Genomic DNA, 19,133 nt, shown 5'->3' on the forward strand with positions numbered 1-19,133 from the left:
TATATGTTGTGATATGCACTTAAATGATACTTTGACTTTTACTTTAAACTTCAAAAAGTCAATAGGAAGAAAGATTTGCTGCCTGAAGGAACTTTGAGAGCTAGCATGGTGTGAAAATTACTAGTGTTCTCAGTATTACAGAATTTTTAATGCTAGTTTTAAGTCATTAACTTTTTTAATCCATAAGGCTACCACATAAAATAAGAGAGAACCCTTACTGAAAATCGTGTGTTTAATGAGGAATTTAACACACCTACTTTGCCTTAATCCAGTGTATTTTTGCTTCGACTGTTGAAATTGCCTGGGAATTCCAAAATATGCTGATGCTTTTGTGCCACTTCCAGAGATTCTGATTTAATTGATCTGATGTGCGACCTGGACATCAGAATCTTTTAAAGGTTCCCCTGATGATTGTACTATGCATCCAGAGCTGAGAAATAGTGTGTTAGACTGGTATGAAAGTTCTGTTGGGTGAAAAGAAACTTTGGGAAGTCATCATACTTTCCTTTACAGATGAATGCCTTGATTTGTAAGGGATTTTTCATAAGACTGTGGTAACATGTTTCTTGCTGTTTGAAAAGGGTATTTGATGTATAAACTTTTTTGTAGCTTTTCTTCCTGGGTGAATTAGTAGTATCTGAGGGCTGAGCCATGTTTTTATACATCTTTGTTATCGCGCACTTCTAGTATTAAGTATTTAATGGCATTTGATAGATTGTTAAAATAATTCTTCAATAATTGATTTATTTTTAGATTAAGTACATATTCATGTTAAATATGTGTTACAGTGATTTATTTTTGGGGGGTTTGAGTTGCCAGTATCTTTTAAGTTTATTTTCTACAGGCAAAAACTGCCCCCATAGCGTGTAATGTTTTTTGAGGAGATGAAGTGATGCTGGAAAGTTTAAGTCAGCAAAGCATTTGTAAAGTATATTTACTATATGCCTTTCATATGAACTAGGCCAGAATTATATTGAATTTAATAATCTGTGAGAATATAGATTTGTGTTTTGCTTTTATTCTGGAAAGATTTTACTAAGTTTCTTTAAAGAGAAAGCATTATTTACTCATTTTTCTTAATTGAGTTAGTTTAACATTTTAAAAACCATTTTCTCACATGTAAAATCAGTGTTATTCCAAAATCACAGGTGGAACATGTACTTCCTCTTTTGAAGAGGGGAATTGGTATTCACCATGGTGGTTTACTTCCTATTTTGAAAGAAACTATAGAAATTCTCTTTTCTGAAGGATTGATAAAGGTATGGTTTTATTTTTATTTTTTATGCCCCCATATTGTGTTGTATGAAGAGTCTGAAAATTAGAGAACATTGTTTATAGGCAGTTTTGTATGTGTGTGTTTCACAAGGCTTAATGAAATGACTTAAATAGTGAACTTGATGTTTATATATGCTGTTATACTTAAATAAATCTTGGAGTGTAGGTTAAAAAAAACCATTTGTTTCCTTTCTTAAAGAATGTAGTGGTGGCCGGGTATAGTGGCTCACGCCTGTAATCCCAGCACTTTGGGAGGCCAAGGTGGGCGGATTACCTGAGGTCGAGAGTTTGAGACCAGCCTGACAACGTGGAGAAACCCCGTCTCTGCTAAAAATACAAAATTAGCCAGGCGTGGTGGTGGGCACCTGTAGTCCCAGCTACTAGGGAAGCTGAGGCAGGAGAATCATTTGAACCCGGGAGGCGGAGGTTGCAGTGAGTGGAGACACACCATTGTACTCCAGCCTGGACAGCAAGAGCAAAACTGTCTCAAAAACAAGAACAAAAACAAAGAATGTAGTGGTAACACTATTGGATACCACAGATGTTGCAGAAGGTGTATTTAATTACTAAACCTGGGGTTGTAAACTTCTTTCTATATACAGAATAAAAGGATTAGTTTAGAGAAGACAAGGAAATTGCTGGTTAAACTTAGGAAAGAGAGTTTTTTGAATATTCTAATTTAAACCAGAGAGCATCTGATTTCATTTTTTTTTAATGATACTGATATTTATTCCGAGAAATGGGATATTAAAAATGGGAAACAACATCATAATGTAATCATAAGTCTATATATGAGTCATACTTTTTTTTTTTTTTTAATTTTGAAGCAGAATCTTGCTCTGTCACCCATGTTGGAGTGCAGTGGCACCTCTGCCTTCTGGGTTCAAGTGATCCTTCTGCCTTAGCCTCCCAAGTAGCTGGGCCTACAGTAGCATACCACCACGCCCAACCTAATTTTTTTTTTTTTTTTTTTTTCTGTAGAGACGGGGTTTCACCATGTTGGCCAGGGTGGTCTTGAACTCCTGACCTTAAGTGATCCTCCCACCCAGCCTCCCAAAGTGCTGGGATTATAGGCTACTATGCCCAGCCTCATACATTATTTTATGTTTAAAAATTGTTAGCATTTAAAAAATCATATGTGAGATTTATTGTGAGAACCTCAGCACTAAGTAGAATATTTAAGATAAATTTACTTATCTTGAAGAAAATATTTGAAGTCATTTAGATCAAGAATTGGCCAATATTTATACCTAAATCCTGGTATATCCCTTCTAGATTATATATTTTGCTGAGCCCCACTTTTAAAGGATCTTTTAAAACATAAACAAGCAGTACTTGCTGGTTGTAAAATTCAAATAGAGCAGTTGTATGTAAAGTAAAAAAATGAAAGATCATCCCATCACTTACCAGAAATACCTACTAGTATACATACAGATAATGAATTAGTCATTTTGTAAACAACAAAAAAAAGTAATACTGCCCTTGTTATATAATTTCATCATATGTCAGATTCTTCTTCATTCTTTTTAATGAATGAATAATATGCTATTGAGATGATGAACTAAAATTTTTTTACTTCTTTCCTGGAGAATGTAGTGCTTCAATGACTTTACTTATATGTATATCTTTTTGTACCTAAACCACTATTTTTGTTGGTCTTAGAAGTGTATTACAGAGTCACTGATTCTAGTCTTCCTTGAGAGATCTTCTAATACTGAAGTGGTCCTCAAAATCACTGCGTCATCAGTTGCAAAGGCCAGGAAATGTGTTCGTGTTTAGAAAACTATTCTATGACCTAAAGCTTTGTTCGTAAGACCAGTGTGCATTCTCTCTAGTTGGCACTGTTAGAATTTCAGAAAGTCTGTTTTCTCTGAATTACCAAATTTCTGGGCTATGAGAGACATTAAATGTTAATTAATAATTTTATATATAAAATACAAAATAGGTTTGAGAATAGCATATTGTTTTTTATTTTTGTAGGGTCTCATTAACTAATTTTAAAAATTAATACATTTATTTAACACTTAAAAATTATAAAACTAGGTTTTCAGCTTAAAATACATGTTTAATTATAGAATTACTTATTTACTTAGGCCTTATTTGCCACGGAGACTTTTGCTATGGGAATTAACATGCCAGCTAGAACTGTTTTATTTACAAATGCCCGCAAATTTGATGGGAAGGATTTCCGGTGGGTAAGTAAAGCAATTCATACATCAAAACAATTTTTATCTTTGTTGTACTACAGATAACTGGTTTACATAGTCTTTGAGATTTTAAGTCCAACCTACTTAAGAACTTGAATCTGAGCTAATACAATTTCATCAAGATTAAACCTTGGCTCTTGGCCATTTGTGGTGGCTTATGCCTATGATCACAGCACTTTGGGAGGCCAAGGTGGGAGGATGATTTAAGGCCAGGAGTTTGAGACCAGCCTGGGCAACATAGCGAGACCTCATCTCTACAAAAAATGCAAAAATCATCTGGGAGTGGTGATGTGCACCTGTAGTCGCAGCTACTTGAAAGGCTGAGGTGGAAGAATCACTTGAGCCCAGGAAGTCAAGGCTCCAGTCAGCTGTGATTGCACCACTGTTCTCCAGCCTTGAGGACAGTGAGACCCTGACTCTGAATAAATTAATTAATCGAACAAACCTCTGTTCCCTTAAATTTTTATCCTGACTCCTTCACTCCCACCTCTCCTCCAAAAAAAAGAGATTCCTTTAAGTGAAGGAGTTTGATGATAGGAGGTTAAGTGTGCAAGTGATTTATGAATGCTTTAAATCATTTTAAATATGTCTAGAGTTTTCATTTCTTAAGGTTTAAGGTTTTAAAGCACCACTACAGTGGCTGTAGTTGCATCTATTTTGCCCTTCAGATTTAAAAGTCAAGTACCCCATTTAGTAAGCAATTACCAAACTTAAAATATGAATTTAGAACTCTGGTAGATGACTGGGATGCTGAAGTAGACACAACAAAAAGACAATACAGACTTGTTTCTTTTGACAGATATACAATAAAATGTTATGCTGTAAACACTGTGAGAAGTATGTACAGGGATATAGCATAAGAAACAAAGTCAGCTGGGGGTCAGGGAATGCTTCATAGAAAGGCAATCCTTAAAATAAGTAACAGCAGATGAGAATTTGCTAAGCAGACAGTAGAACATTGGCGGGGGTGAAAAGAAAGTGATGGAACAAAGATTTCTCGTTTGAATTCCCATAGCCTGGCTTTGGGGAAAATTGTAAGTAGTCCTTTATTTAACCTTTTATTTTTGGAATTGGTGATTCTCTCTGCTTGGAGAAGTTTCTGAAAGGAATTACAAATCATCAAAATGCTGAAAAGTACCCTCACTAAAACTGTAAATAAAGACAAAACGTTTTTCATGATGTGTTGTATTTTAAAATGTTGGATGCTATACAAAAGAGAAATATAAGTATGGTGAGTCAGTGACATTTCTGGGCCAGGACTTCTTGGACCAGGAGGGCCTGGCCCAAGGCTGCCCCCTGGCAAAAGCTGAATGGAGCTGCTGAGTGGGAGCCAAACCCTCTATGCTAGCAGGGACCCTGCAGTCTGGCAAAGGTTGGGCCCTAGCCCCTTCCTACCCAATAAGGCAGCTGTGGAGAGAGGGAATTTGGGTTCCAGCCTGGTTTGTGGTGGGGGAAGGTACCATGACAGATTTGATGATGATTTCTAGGGGAAAGCAGTCAGCCGTCCCCACCCACATCCCACAGGGGCTGCCTCTAGCCTGAGACTCATCGGGGTCCAGACTGGAAGGCTAATGCCATTAGAGGAAGCAGGGACAGGGTGGATTGGGCAAGGGAACCTCTGAGAAGGCCAGTGCCCAGCCACCCAGGGTTCAGAGACATTTCACACAATATGGTTAAGTTTTGGGGAGAGATGTGTAGAAGCTCAAGAGAAGGAGAGAGTTAAGCAGCCTGGGACCCTCCCTAACAAAGCAACTCTTTCCTTCCTGCTTCCTTGTGGAGCACAGCGGGTGTGCACAATGGGTGTGTATGATGGATGTGCAGTGATTACTCCCAGGCTGTCTATACTATGCCAGATGCCAGATAGCACCTTCATGCCACTGTAGAAGAGGGAGCAGTGGAGCCTGATGGGAAAGGGCTATGGGCCATATCAAAGGATTGAACCAGGCTGACAATGGAATCCTAATGGTGAACCCCCCGCCCTCTGCTTTGGCCCCTAAGGGCCCCATTCCCCAGGTAGCAGCAGTGGGACTCCCTTTAACCCCTCCACTGTTGGGAAGGAGGTACCTGGGGAATGAAATGGACATCCAAAGGGGAAAGGGAGGTAAAGGTGGGCTCTGCAAAGAAGACACTGAGCGTGGTAGGCTGGTGGGCCAGGGACCCTCTCATAGTCAGAGATAGGTTGGAGCCTGGGGCAACCCTGCCACCAGCATGGCCACATCATCTAGAAGGGTTAAGGTCCATGCTGTTGCCCTACCACCAGAGGTCTTGGCGAATCCTGGGGTCAGGAGATGTCTTTGCAGGGGCACCATGAAGGAAGAAAGGTCTTGACTGGGAGGTAGGGGACTGTTTGGATCTAGCCAGGGGCTACGAGTCCAGTCAAAGCATAAGCTTTGTGTTTACCTGGGCCTCCCACTGGAGCATAATCTTAAGGATCAAGATGCCTTGGAATGTAGAGAGTCAGGGAAGAAGGCTCTGTGGAGGAATGGGGGTTGATTCTAGAATTAACTGTCCCAAAGAGTCCTGAGGCTATAGAACATTCTTCAGCCAGCACTGCAGCCCCCCTGTTCTGGGGAAGAGTCAAAGGGTTAGGGAGACAGTGAAGGCCAGGTTCCGTCCTTCCCCCAACTCATACCAGAGCAGTTTCCCACCAAAATGGGTGTCATTGCCAGGCCAGATACCTCATTCAGGGAGTCATGGACAGCCCCCTGTGCCACCTCTACTCTGTCACACATGGCCCAGGCCCATGGCAAGGAGTGGAGCTGCTGAAGGCACAGAGAAGAAAATGGCACAGAGAAGGCACAGACATTCTTCACCTTTTGCTTGCTGTATAGACCTGTTTCCAGAGAGGGTAACAGGCCTAGATGGCACAACAGTGAATGGCCAGGCTGAGATCATGCTATGTCTGTACCACAGCCAGGTGGATCAGCCACTGTACTGTTGCTAGTAACACAGGTTTGAGTTTCTGCAGCTCATGCTCTTGCATGTGTGTCAGCTTGGAGCCTGTCAAGTGGCTTTAACATGTGGACCGGGCATATTTGGTGCTCTGGCAGTGTGAGGAGGCACATTTGAGGAGGTTTTAGGAGATGAACTGGTGCAGATTCTGCCTGGATGAAGACGCTGCCATGCTTATCACCCACGAGTGTCTTAGGGCCTACAGTGTAGTCATAGGAGCTCCAGGGTCCACTATCAGCAGTCAGTGAAATCCTTAGCCAGGTTGGACATACTGGGTAGCCAGCGTTCATTCGAGTAACTATACTTGCCCCTGAGGTATGATTGTTGTCCTAAAGGGCATAATGCTACTCAGCAGGATGTAGACAATGGTGCCTGGGACCCACACGTGCACTGAATTGTGTAATACAGGCCAGAACCTCTGGGGCAGGGGATGCTGGTGTGTCACAGGTGATCTTCATGAGGCATTTGTAGTTGTTACTGTTCTTGTGGGCACTGACCAGATTGAAGTCAGTGATGATGATCTTGGAGTCAGTGCCTGGATGATGGTATAGCAGATTCTGAGGCTTGAGGTCTTGGTTTGTGATGCCCAGTGCATGCAGATACTGGATGCCATCTAGCACCATCTGCAGCATTCACATGGCGTCATGCTCAGTGAAGGAACCCTTGGTGATGATGTGGTTGAACAGCTCCTTGCTAACAGGGACCAGTTGTATCAAAATGTATACATGCGCCTGCATCCCAAACACCTCCACCGGCTGGATGATGTTGGCGTGACGCACCTGGTGCAGCACATATGGCTCTGGCTCCCACACCTCCTACCCCTCCTGGTACTTGATCTCAATTATCTTGATGGCATATGCTGCCAAGTGGCTCAGTGCTCCATGCATACCACTTGGCAGAATCTCCTTTGGCCAATTGGGGTCTTCATGTCGAAGTTAACTGTCACTTATGGGTCGAACTTGGCCCTGTATTTAGCCATCCTGGCTGTGTAGTCACAAGGGAGGCTCTTTGTGGCCAGTATTGGGAGCACTATGCCTATTGACTGGCTGCTGGAAACCTGCCTGCCTCTATGATGAAGTGCTTATACATACCGTTCTGAGTGCCACTGAACAGCTGCACCTTCTTGACCAGATCCAGCTGGATATTGTTGGATGGCTTGAGAAGGACCTTGCTTTTCTCTCAGCCCATCATGGACATAAGGGCATCTTCTCCGGTGAGGCTGGTGGAACCTGCTCTGTAGGCAGTGTTCCAGCTATACCTCATACAGGCAGTGGGCTTTCAGTGTCTCAGCAGCTCTGCTAACCATGTCTGAGCTGGGACTGCCACCACCATCCAGAGGCATCAGCATTGTGACGTGTAGTGGTTTTTAACTCTTTTTGAGTTACAATTTTTTAAAAAGAATCTGGACCCTTTCCACAGGAGAAAAGTACACATGCACTTAAAGAAAAACTTTGCCCAGTGTTGAAGTGGTTCAATGGTGCTCTGAAAGCCTGTATACAGGAGCCTTACTGACCTTCCTCTATCAGGTTGTTCCTGATGACAAATGGACTCTACCAAACTCCAGGCATAAATACCAATAAAATAGGAGAGAATTTGTTTTTTCAAAAAACATGAATTATGGTCATCTCATTTTGCAGATTCAGAAAGGTAATTATGATCAAATCAAAACTGATATTTGGTTGAGTTTGGGTCATTGTTTGCATTCTTAGATTTTGCCGTTTTCCAGAATATCTAGCTCAAAGGTATTTTTTAAATGCCAGTGAATTAGCCAGTATTTCCCAGTAGCTGTCATATATTTGAAAGCATAATTAACAGTAATTGGCTTACTGTGAAAAGCCAAAATTTTTAAAAGCCTAAATTTTAGGCTTTAAATTTAGATTAAAAGCATAAATTTTAGATCCAAAATGACAATAAGTCTAAAATTTAGTTTTGTTATGTTGGTGTGATATGGGTTTGAAACATTATTCTCACATGTTTTGCATTTTTGTGCTTTGACTTTAACTCTTCTAAAACTTCATGTTTTTAATCATGTTTCCTTTCTTAGGGTTTATAACTTGTTACAAGTTTTACAATAAGAGAAATTTTAAGAATACGTTTTTCACCAGTTTTTCTCCTAAACTCTGAATTTTAACTGTGTTCATTCAGATTTCTTCTGGTGAATACATTCAGATGTCTGGTCGTGCTGGAAGGAGAGGAATGGATGATAGAGGAATTGTAATTCTTATGGTAGATGAAAAGATGAGCCCAACAATTGGAAAACAATTACTTAAGGTAACTACATTAAGATTCTGTACCTTTACCAAGAATTCCAGAAATATGCTTCAGAAACCATTTCAGAATTGGTTGTCAGTCAGATACCTAACTAAAATGAATTAATATACTGAAACTATCTGGGCTTGGGAAGATAGAAGGGTGTGACTACTCAAAATACTAACATCTTGTATCCTACTTCACCTAATAGGTGGAGAGCAACTCATATAATGGATAGGGTGTGAAGATCTCCAGAGAGGGCAGAAATGTTTACTTTCTCCTCCAAATTTAAGAAATCTCTTTATTTGACCGATCCACTGCACAAGTTGTTCTTTACCTGTCAGAACAGGAAGTGGGACACATGATTGATAATCAAGTGTTTGGGGCAGGCAGTGAGCTTCCTCTGCCTTTGCAAGCCCAGATAGCTTAATAGGTTAATTCAGCAATCTACCTTTACAGTTTACCCTATTGATTATAAATATCCCAATCATAAAGAACACATTTTAAGCTTTATTGCAGATTAGACTTTTATTTTGCTTGCTTAGTATTTGTGCTTCAGATGGTCTAGAATTTTATTTTTGTTTTGAAGAGCTTCTAAAGGAAGTTTGGCCTGGTTGCTTTTTTTCTTCTTACCCATATAGAGAAAAATGTTAATAAGATAGGAAACTTTAATTAAAAACAAAATTAATTGCCAGCTCATTAGCTACTTAAAAGTAGCTACTTCAAAACATGTTAAGACACACTTAGGTCAGTATCTATGAAACAGATTGTGTGTCTAACTTTTTAGACTTGGGAACTTTGTGGAGAATTTGAGATATAGTCATAATGAAGCTTGGTATGTTGAAGCAAAATAGATAAAGGTGTGTATATCTTTATATGTCTTTACATAAGTAAAGACAAAGCTTGTCTGTACATATTCATAATAATCGTATGGTGTCTTATTTTCAACTTTAGAGATTAACACTTGGAAACCTCTTTAGTGCTCCATGAAAGGAAAATTAAACAAGACTGAAAATTTTTATTCTTTTCTCTAATTGTGCCGGATATAACGCATGCTATTTTTCTTTCCTTGTACTCTGTGTGTGGAAAGAACAGAATCGGGTTGCCAGATTATAGGAGGTAATATTTTAATGACAGCATCTGGTTCCTTTAGTGCGGAGTTTTCATTCCATATACTTGACGTTTCTGGATTTGTTACCTTGTATGTGTAAAGTTGTGTCACCTTTCATTGCATTTTTTAAATTTACTTTTCTAATAGACTTATTGAGCTATAATTCACATACCATGCAAGTCACTCATTTCCATGGTTTTTAATATATTCATAGAGTTTTGTCACCAACACCACAATCAATTTTAGAACATTTTCATCAATCCTGAGAGAAACCCCTATACCTATTAAGTTACTCTTCTTTCTTTAGAAGACCACCCCTACCCCAAGCCCTAGACAACAACTAATTTACTTTCTGTCTCTATGGATTTGTCTGTTGTGGACATTTCATATAAACAGGCTCATGTAATGTGTACCCTTTTGTATCTGACTTTTTTTCACTTAGCCTAATGTTTTCAAGTTTTATCCATGTTGTAACATCTATCAAAACTTCATTCCTTTTCATTGCTGAATAGTATTTCATTGTTCAGCATGTATGCTACACTTGATCTGTTCAGCAGTGAATGGACATGTGGATTTTTTCCATGTTTTGGCTACTGTGAATAATGCTGCTATGAACTTTTTTTTTTTTTTAAACAAGTTTTTACTTGAATATGTGTTTTGTTTTCTCCTGACTGTACACCTAGGAAAGGAATTGCTGGGTCATAGAGTAATTCTATGTGTAACCTTTTGAGGAACTGCCAGACTGTTTTTTTTTTTTTTTTTTTTTTTTGTAGTTTATTTATTTATTTATTTGTTTGTTTGTTTTTTGTTTTTTGTTTGTTTTTTTTTAAATTTATTTATTATTATTGTACTTTAAGTTGTAGGGTACATGTGCATAATGTGCAGGTTTGTTACATATGTATACTTGTGCCATGTTGGTGTGCTGCACCCATCAACTCATCATTTACATCAGGTATAACTAGTTCAACCATTATGGAAAACAGTATGGCGATTCCTCAAGGATCTAGAACTAGATGTACCATATGACCCAGGCATCCCATTACTAGGTATATACCCAAAGGATTATAAATTATGCTGCTATAAAGACACATGCACACGTATGTTTATTGCAGCACTGTTCACAATAGCAAAGACTTGGAATCAACCCAAATATCCATCAGTGACAGATTGGATTAAGAAAATGTGGCACATATACACCATGGAATACTATGCAGCCATCAAAAAGGATGAGTTTGCGTCCTTTGTAGGGACATGGATGCAGCTGGAAACCATCATTCTTAGCAAACTATCACAAGAACAGAAAACCAAACACCGCATGTTCTCACTCATAGGTGGGAACTGAACAATGAGATCACTTGGACTCAGGAAGGGGAACATCACACACAGGGGCCTATCATGGGGAGGGGGGAGGGGGGAGGGATTGCATTGGGATTGCCAGACTGTTTTAAGTAGTTGCACCATTTTGCATTCCCACCAGCATTGTATGAGGCTTCTAATTTCTTTACATTCTAGCCAGCACTTGTTAGCTTCCTTTTTGGTTCATAGCCATCCTTGGGATATGAAGGAGAACATTTCACTTTGAATATTAGTTTGATTGAAAGAATGTAGTACCTGTTTGTGTATCTGCATTTCTAGGCATATTTCTTTTATCAAGACTGACGTACAACTTATTTCCTCTAGGATTTTTTCTAGGTAGTTTTACTATCATTAAGGAATTTATAGTTAACTTAGTATTTGTAACAACTAATACTTTTTCTTTTTTTTTTTTTTGAGACGGAGTCTCACTCTGTCCCCCTGGCTGGAGTGCAGTGGCCGGATCTCAGCTCACTGCAAGCTCCGCCTCCCGGGTTCAGGCCATTCTCCTGCCTCAGCCTCCCGAGTACCTGGGACTACAGGCGCCCGCCACCTCACCCAGCTAGTTTTTTTGTATTTTTTAGTAGAGACGGGGTTTCACTGTGTTAGCCAGGATGGTCTCGATCTCCTGACCTCGTGATCCACCCGTCTCGGCCTCCCAAAGTGCTGGGATGTAACAACTAATACTTATTGAATGTTCAGTGTGTTCCAAATACTAATTATAATAATTACTGTTATTATCTACGTTTTATAAATACAGCATGCAGAGGTTAAAAATTTGTCCAGAGCTATATTGTTGTTAAATGGCAAATCCTGCTTTCGAACTCTGGCAGTCTGATTTCAGAGTTTATGCTTCTAACTACCATATGGTACTGCTTCTCAGTACCTCTCGCAAATAGATTTTTCAACTAGTAGTTTAAACACAATTTGACATGAGACAGCAGTTTGTTCTTTGATGTACTTAAAGTAGATAGGCTAAAAAATAGTCATATCAGGTATATTTTGTTTTCTTATAGGCAAAAATAATTGATCATTCTTAAGTAATTTCAGAACTTGAATAGAAATACTGAGTACTTGAAGTTATTTTCTCAAAAATTAAAATACGTAACTTCTTCATAGTTACCTTATATGTAGAAATAGTAGGTTTACTTTATACATTAGTATATAATTCAAGTCTATTTGTCATATGTATTTATTTTTCCTATTGGTGTTAGAACCATGGCAAAATGTGTTTGTTGCCTGCTAGAGCTTTCAAACTCTCAGTACATTCATACACACACACACATATTTATATATTTGAGCATGTAAATAATTTAATGATTGTGAATTTGAAATATTTTAATAATTTTTTTCCTTCATTTTTATGGCTTGAGTAATTTTTTAACTTGCTCACTGCAGCCTCCACCTACCGGGTTCAAGCGATTCTCCTGCCTCAGCTTCCCAAGTAGCTGGGATTATAGGCACCTGTGGCCACGCCCAGCTAATTTTTGTATTTTTTTGGTAGAAACGGGGTTTTACCATGTTGACCAGCCTGGTCTCAAATTCCTGACCTCAGGGGATCTGCCTACCTCAGCCCCCCAAAGTGCTGGGATTACAGGCGTGAGCCACTGCACCCAGCCTTTTTAAAAATAGAGACAGGGTCTCCCTTTGTTGCCCAGGCTGATCTTGATCTCCTGAGGCTCAAGGGATCTTCCTCCTGTCTCAGCCTCCCAAGGTGCTAGGATTATGGATTATAGGCGTGAGCCACGATGCCCAGCTTTTTTTTTTTTTTTTTTTTTTTTTTGGAGACAGGGCCTTGCTCTGTTGCCCAGACTGGAATGCAGTGGTGCAATCTCAGCTCACTGCAGCTTTGACCTGCAGGGCTCAAGCAGCCCTCCCACCTCAGCCTCCCAAGTAACTGGGACTACAGGCATGCACCACCAAATCTGGGTAATTTTTTTTTTTTTTTTTTTGGTATTTTTTGTAGAGACAAGGTTTCGCCATGTTGCTAAGGCTTGCCTTGAACTCCCAGGCTCAAGCAGTCTGCCCATCTTGGCCTCCCAAAGTGCTGGGATCACAGGCATGAACCGTCATGCTGGCTGACTTGGCTAATTTTTAAAGGAGCAATAGAGAAACCTGTTCAACTTTTCCAGTATTGCTATCGTTGAAGTATCTGCTATTAGCTTAAACAGAATTTGACATAAGGCAGCAGTTTTTTTGTTTTTTGGGTTTTTTTTGTTGTTGTTGTTGTTTTTGAGACGGTTTCTCGCTCTATCACCCAGACTGTAGTACAGTGGTGCGATCTTGGATCACTGCAACCTCCACCTCCTGGGTTCAAGTGATTCTTCTGCCCCAGCCTCCCAAGTAGCTGGGATTACAGGCATGTGCCACTATGCCTGGCTAATTTAGTATTTTTAGTAGAGATGGGGTTTCGCCATGTTGGCCAGGCTGGTCTTGAACTCTTGAGCTCAGGTGATCCGCCCACCTTGGCTTCCCAAAGTGCTAGTATTACATGCATGAGCCACCACACCCAGCCAAGTTAGCGGTTCTTTTGATACATTTTTGATTACTTGAGAAAAGTCACAAAAAAATCATTTTTCATAATGTTTGTTCAAATGAAAAGTTGAGTAAATGAGAAAGTGTGTTATTAAACAGCTTTTCAGAAAGACTGGTGAATGCATCTTTTATTTGTTAGCAGTTAAGTATTATATTTTTCCACTATAACTAGAAGAAATACATGCTCCAATATGGTGCCCATATTTTCCAAAGAATGTAAAAATATCACAGTATTTTGAGTAGATGTTATTAGTTTTATCAAAATAAAACCATTTCTATACTTTCTGAAATTACTAAATAAACATACTAGTTACTTAGAGTACATAAAGTGCTCATTTCAATAGTATGATATTTCTAGTCAGTGGTGTGTTCTTTTCAACAATGAATCAAATTTTCCTGAATTGAAGGAAAAATAATTTTGACCTTACTGGTTATTTAAATTATCTGTAAATGTAAGAAGCATATACCTATTCTATTAAAGTTGGTTCTGTAACTGTACATAAGATAACTATGTACAGGCCTTTTTTGAAGAAGTGGGAAGGCTCACATTTATTTATTTCTCCATCTTCCACCTTTATGGTTTATAATGCAAGACTATTTAGCCCGTTAATTTTTAGAACTACTTGCCTAAATGAACCATATATTCTAAAATGTAAGAGATCATTATATTAGTATTTATAAAATATTACAAAAACTGTTCTAGAAAAGTGGTATGTTTGGCTCTCTCAATATCTTTTTAGTAAGCAAATTGGCAAAAAGGAATTCTTCAAAGTTTGCCTGGAATCCTTCAAAGTTTACATATCTTTATCATTGGTTACCTTTCTTGTTTCAGTTAAATTTTAGGTGATCCTCTTATTAGGCTGTCTCTTGATACATTGTTTTAGTTAACTGATCAAATTAAATACATTAAAAGAGTACTTGATCAACATTCAAAGGGTTCCTATATTTTTAGTAATGTGAGGTGTGCGTTGGATTGATAGGTATATAAAATAAGTTCCAATATGACTTGCCCTCCATGAAGACTTTAAGCCTAGATACTCCTAGATTTTAGCTCCTGCTTTACTCTTGGCAAGTCCCTGCATTTCTCTGAGCCTCTGTTTCTTGTTTAAAATGGAGACAAAATACTGTTACGAATGTTGTGAATTGAAGATTTAGTATTTATTTAGTACAGTGAGTGGCATATGCTAAGCCCTCAGTAAATGGTGATCATTTTTAAACGTAAGGAATATATTTACATTTATACAAAGCAAGCAAGAAGCAATATATGGCCCAGTGCTAGAATATAAGTTCTGATAATTCTAGTTCTGGGAAGTTTGAGATGATTCTGGACTAGATGGTTGTGGTTTAAGGCTTTATGGAGGAATGTAGGTGGGGCAAGCTCCAAAGGAATGGAATCAGAGTGGGGGTTATATTTTAATTTTCATGGCTAAAAAGAAAGAATGATATTTTAGGAAACAGGAGAGGCTTTAGAATCAAGAATTAACATGTATTTGGAGTTCTTAGTTTTGCTAAAACAAAGGATTTGTGTGAATACTTATAGATGAGAGACATAAGCTTATTAACTTGATTGCTAAATTGGGTATTCAGTTCTGAGCCTCAGTATTTTCCATTTTTACCCTTATCTTTAGAAAACAATAGAGTTTACACATGTCCAGTACACTTCTGTGTGGTATGTGTTTGAGAAATAAAAGTTTCTTAATACACTTCTGCTGTGATGTATTATGTATTATAGTAGGTTTAAGGTACTTGGGTAAATTTATTTGGAAAACTACAAAATTGACATTTTTTTTCTCTCTTAGGGCTCCGCTGATCCTCTAAATAGTGCTTTCCATTTGACCTACAACATGGTTTTGAACTTACTACGTGTAGAAGAAATTAATCCTGAGTACATGTTGGAAAAATCCTTCTATCAGTTTCAGCATTATCGAGCAATTCCAGGAGTAGTAGAGAGTAAGTATAAAATATTGTAACAGAGCTTAATGTAGCTAGGAGACTAGCAAAATGTCTACATTATTGGCTGCTTTGGCTTTTTTTTTTAAGGTAAATTTTGGTTCATATGTAATGGACTGCACAACTGTAGTCTGATCATTGTAACTGAATAGAACATTTCAAAATGAAGGAAAGAAAACGCTGGCAGGGAACTTTTCTATAGTTGGCTCAAATTTAGTATAATTCTTGTCTTGTGCATATGTATCGTATAACTCATGGTCCTGAATAATGAAATAACACAAAGCCTAGTATCTTAAAACTTGACCTATAAGAAGCACATGCAGCCGGGCGCGGTGGCTCACGACTGTAATCCCAGCACTTTGGGAGGCCAAGGCGGGTGGATCACCAGGTCAAGAGATCGAGACCATCCTGGCCAACATGGTGAAACCCTGTCGCTACTAAAAATACAAAAAATTAGCAGGCTTGGTGGCGGGCTCCTGTAGTCCCAGCTGCTCAGGAGGCTGAGGCAGGAGAATCACTTGAACATGGGAGGCGGAGGTTGCAGTGAGCCAAGTTTGCGCCACTGCACTCCAACCTGGCAACAAAGCGAGACTCCCGACTCAAAAAGAAAATTAAAAAAAAAGAGAATCACATGCATATTAGCCTTGTTCTTTCACCGTTTCTCATTATAAAAGAGTGCCCTGGCATAAGCCTGTGAATGTTTAGGGAAATGCAATGCTTTAACTTGGATTAGAGTTTAGCTTTTTTGGAATTTTCAGTTCTTAATATTAAGGTAATGCTTGCAAAAGCACAAAAAGTAAATGTCCTATGGTAATTATATTCAAGTGGAGTTGTACATTGATTCTTACCTTAGAGGGTAGCGTGACTAATGGTCATAAGAGCTGATTAAAAGCTAAAATGAAGGCAACGATTTAAACTACTGGTTTTCACTTGAATATGAAAAAAAATAAACCACTGGTTTGGGTAAATCTTATAAAAATATTGTGTGTAGTCATTGTAAAAAGGAAAAAGAAAATATGACAAAGATAGAGGAAAGTTAAAATCATTTGTAATCTCACACAGAAATAGCTACCCAACCACTGTTAACACTTTGTAGTTTTTCTATTTTGTTTTACGAATAAGTATGCTTTTTAAAGGCAAAATTAGATGTGAGGTTTTTGTAATAATGATACTTATACTGGTAATGATAATGCTTATAATTAATATCATTTGTTAAATATTTACCTTATGCCTAGCCTTTTATTAAATGCTTTGTATTTAGTAGCTCATTTATTCTGACTTTTAAAGTTTTAATTTCAGCCAGGTGTGGTAGTTCACACCTGTAATCCTAGCACTTTGCGAGGCCGGGGCGGGCAGATACTTGAGGTCAGAAGTTCGAGGCCAGCCTGGCCAGCATGATGAAACCCCCTCTCTAACTACAAAAAAATTAGCCGGGTGTAGTGGTGGGCACCTGTAATCCCAGCTACTTGGGAGGCTGAGACAGAAGAATTGCTTGAACCCGGGAGATGGAGGTTGCAGTGAGCCAAGATTGTACCACTGCACTTCAGCCTGAGCGACAGAGTGAGACTCCATCTCAAAAAAAAAAAAAGTTTTAATTTCAAGAAAGTATGATTTTTAATGACTGAATAATATTTCCATTTTATAACTGTATCATGATTTATTTAACAAGACAAATTTGAGATTCCTTTCTTATGAGTATATAGGACAATTCCACTCTTACTTTATTTTAGATGGGGTCTTGCTCTGTCGCCTAGACTGGAATGCAGTGGTACCATCACAACTCACTGCAGCCTCAATTTCCCGGGCTCAGTTGATCCTTCCCGCTCAGCTGGACTATAGGCATGTGCCGCCATGCCTGACTAATTTTTGTATTTTCTGTAGATACAGGGTTTCACCATTAATAAAGTGATGAAAATAGATGTAATAACCTCTCTAATTGATTAAGAAAAAAATCAAAGATGACAGACAATTTCTTAAAATGTGAGCTGGATGATCTCAACAGTCACCTTTAGTAAACTTCCATAAGCAGATTTTTGAATATATTTTTTAAAACCTTATAACATGACAAATGTATAATTTCAAATCATACTACATTTATTAATTTTTTGTAAAAGTTATTAATAATACCCCTCGTGTTTGGCCGATAAACTATGGTCTTAGCAAAGAGATAGAAAAATATGTTTCTAGTCTCAGAACTGTATTTTTAAAAGAGCTATAAATCCCCTTATCCCACCAAAAATTGTATTAATAATAAATTTTATTTTATTTTATTAAAAATAAAATTAATAATAAAAAAGATTAACAAGGTTTAAATACACTTTGGATTTGAATGTGAATTAAGGAGATGTTAAAATCAAATTAGCAGTATTAATTTTACCTTATATCATGGAAATTTCAGATGCTGTCATTGAAACAGGTGTAAGATTACAAGCTAGTTTAGTACTTAAAAGGAAATTAAAGTATTCCTCCTAAGCAATTAGCACAGTCATGCATGAGTAGGATAATTGTACATACACACACAGCTAGCAGTTCGACTGGTTTGGAGACTGAATAACCAAGTGAAACAGAAGTGTGTATTGGTGCACTTACCTTTGTTTTGTTTCATTTTCTTTTTACATTCTGATAAACAGTAAATTACTTTTTAAAAGCATCCTTGGTACAGTAGAGGACAGAGGGGAAACTCCCAAGTATTACCCTGTTTTTTTAAAGCCTATTTTCTGACTTCTGGCTGGACCCAGAGATTGTTCAATATGACTTAGAACAAGATTCTACTACTCACTCAGTGAACTTAAACATTCCACCATTTCACTGAGAAATTAAAAAGAAAACCTTTTACGTGGGGAATGGGAGCCCCTTTCAGTTTTTAGGCCGAGAAAGTCACTTAAAATATAGCCGAAGTCAAGTCTCAAGTCTCCTACCCTTGGAACTAAATAATTACCTTTTGAAGCCACTGTATAGCCAGTCACTAACCGGTGTTATTTCTGTTAACCAATGAATTCCTGACACCTTCTGTAATCTAGCCCCTCTTCTAATTCATCCCTTTTTCTTTTTTCTTTTTATTTATTTTTTTGAAATGGAGTTTCACTCCTGTTGCCCAGGGAATGGCAACAATGGCATGATCTCAGCTCACCGCAATCTCCGTCTCCCGGGTTCAAGTGGTTTTCCTGCCTCAGCCTCCCAAGTAGCTGGGATTATAGGCATGCACCACCACGCCCAGCTAATTTTGTATTTTTAGTAGAGATGGGGTTTCTCCATGTTGGTGAGGCTGGTCTCGAACTCCCAACCTCAGGTGATCCACCCACCTCAGCCTCCCAAAGTGCTGGGATTACAGGCATGAGCCACTGCACCTGTCCCTGATTCATCCCTTTTTCTTCAGAAACTTGAGCCCCTCCTTTGTCTCTAGAGCACTTCCTGAACTTAGAAGTGTATCTCTGGCTGCAGTCATCAACCTTGGCCCACATAAACTGTTAATTTTGCCTCGGTTTCTTCCATTTAGGTAG

General features: G+C 38.5%; 1 protein-coding gene across 2 annotated transcripts in view; it reads left to right on the forward strand.

The window, feature by feature from the left end:
- The window catches only part of MTREX (Mtr4 exosome RNA helicase), a 126,356-nt gene that overhangs the window by 48,315 nt on the left and 58,908 nt on the right, over positions 1-19,133 (forward strand). For both annotated transcript variants that reach the window (XM_005556905.5, XM_045393716.3), the window contains 4 exons: positions 1,149-1,259; positions 3,369-3,470; positions 8,580-8,705; positions 15,483-15,633. In XM_005556905.5, the coding sequence (XP_005556962.1) occupies positions 1,149-1,259; positions 3,369-3,470; positions 8,580-8,705; positions 15,483-15,633 (490 nt within the window). The remainder of the gene's footprint in view (positions 1-1,148; positions 1,260-3,368; positions 3,471-8,579; positions 8,706-15,482; positions 15,634-19,133) is intronic.

The sequence above is a fragment of the Macaca fascicularis genome, chromosome 6 (assembly GCF_037993035.2).
Source record: "Macaca fascicularis isolate 582-1 chromosome 6, T2T-MFA8v1.1".
Lineage (NCBI taxonomy): Eukaryota > Metazoa > Chordata > Mammalia > Primates > Cercopithecidae > Macaca > Macaca fascicularis.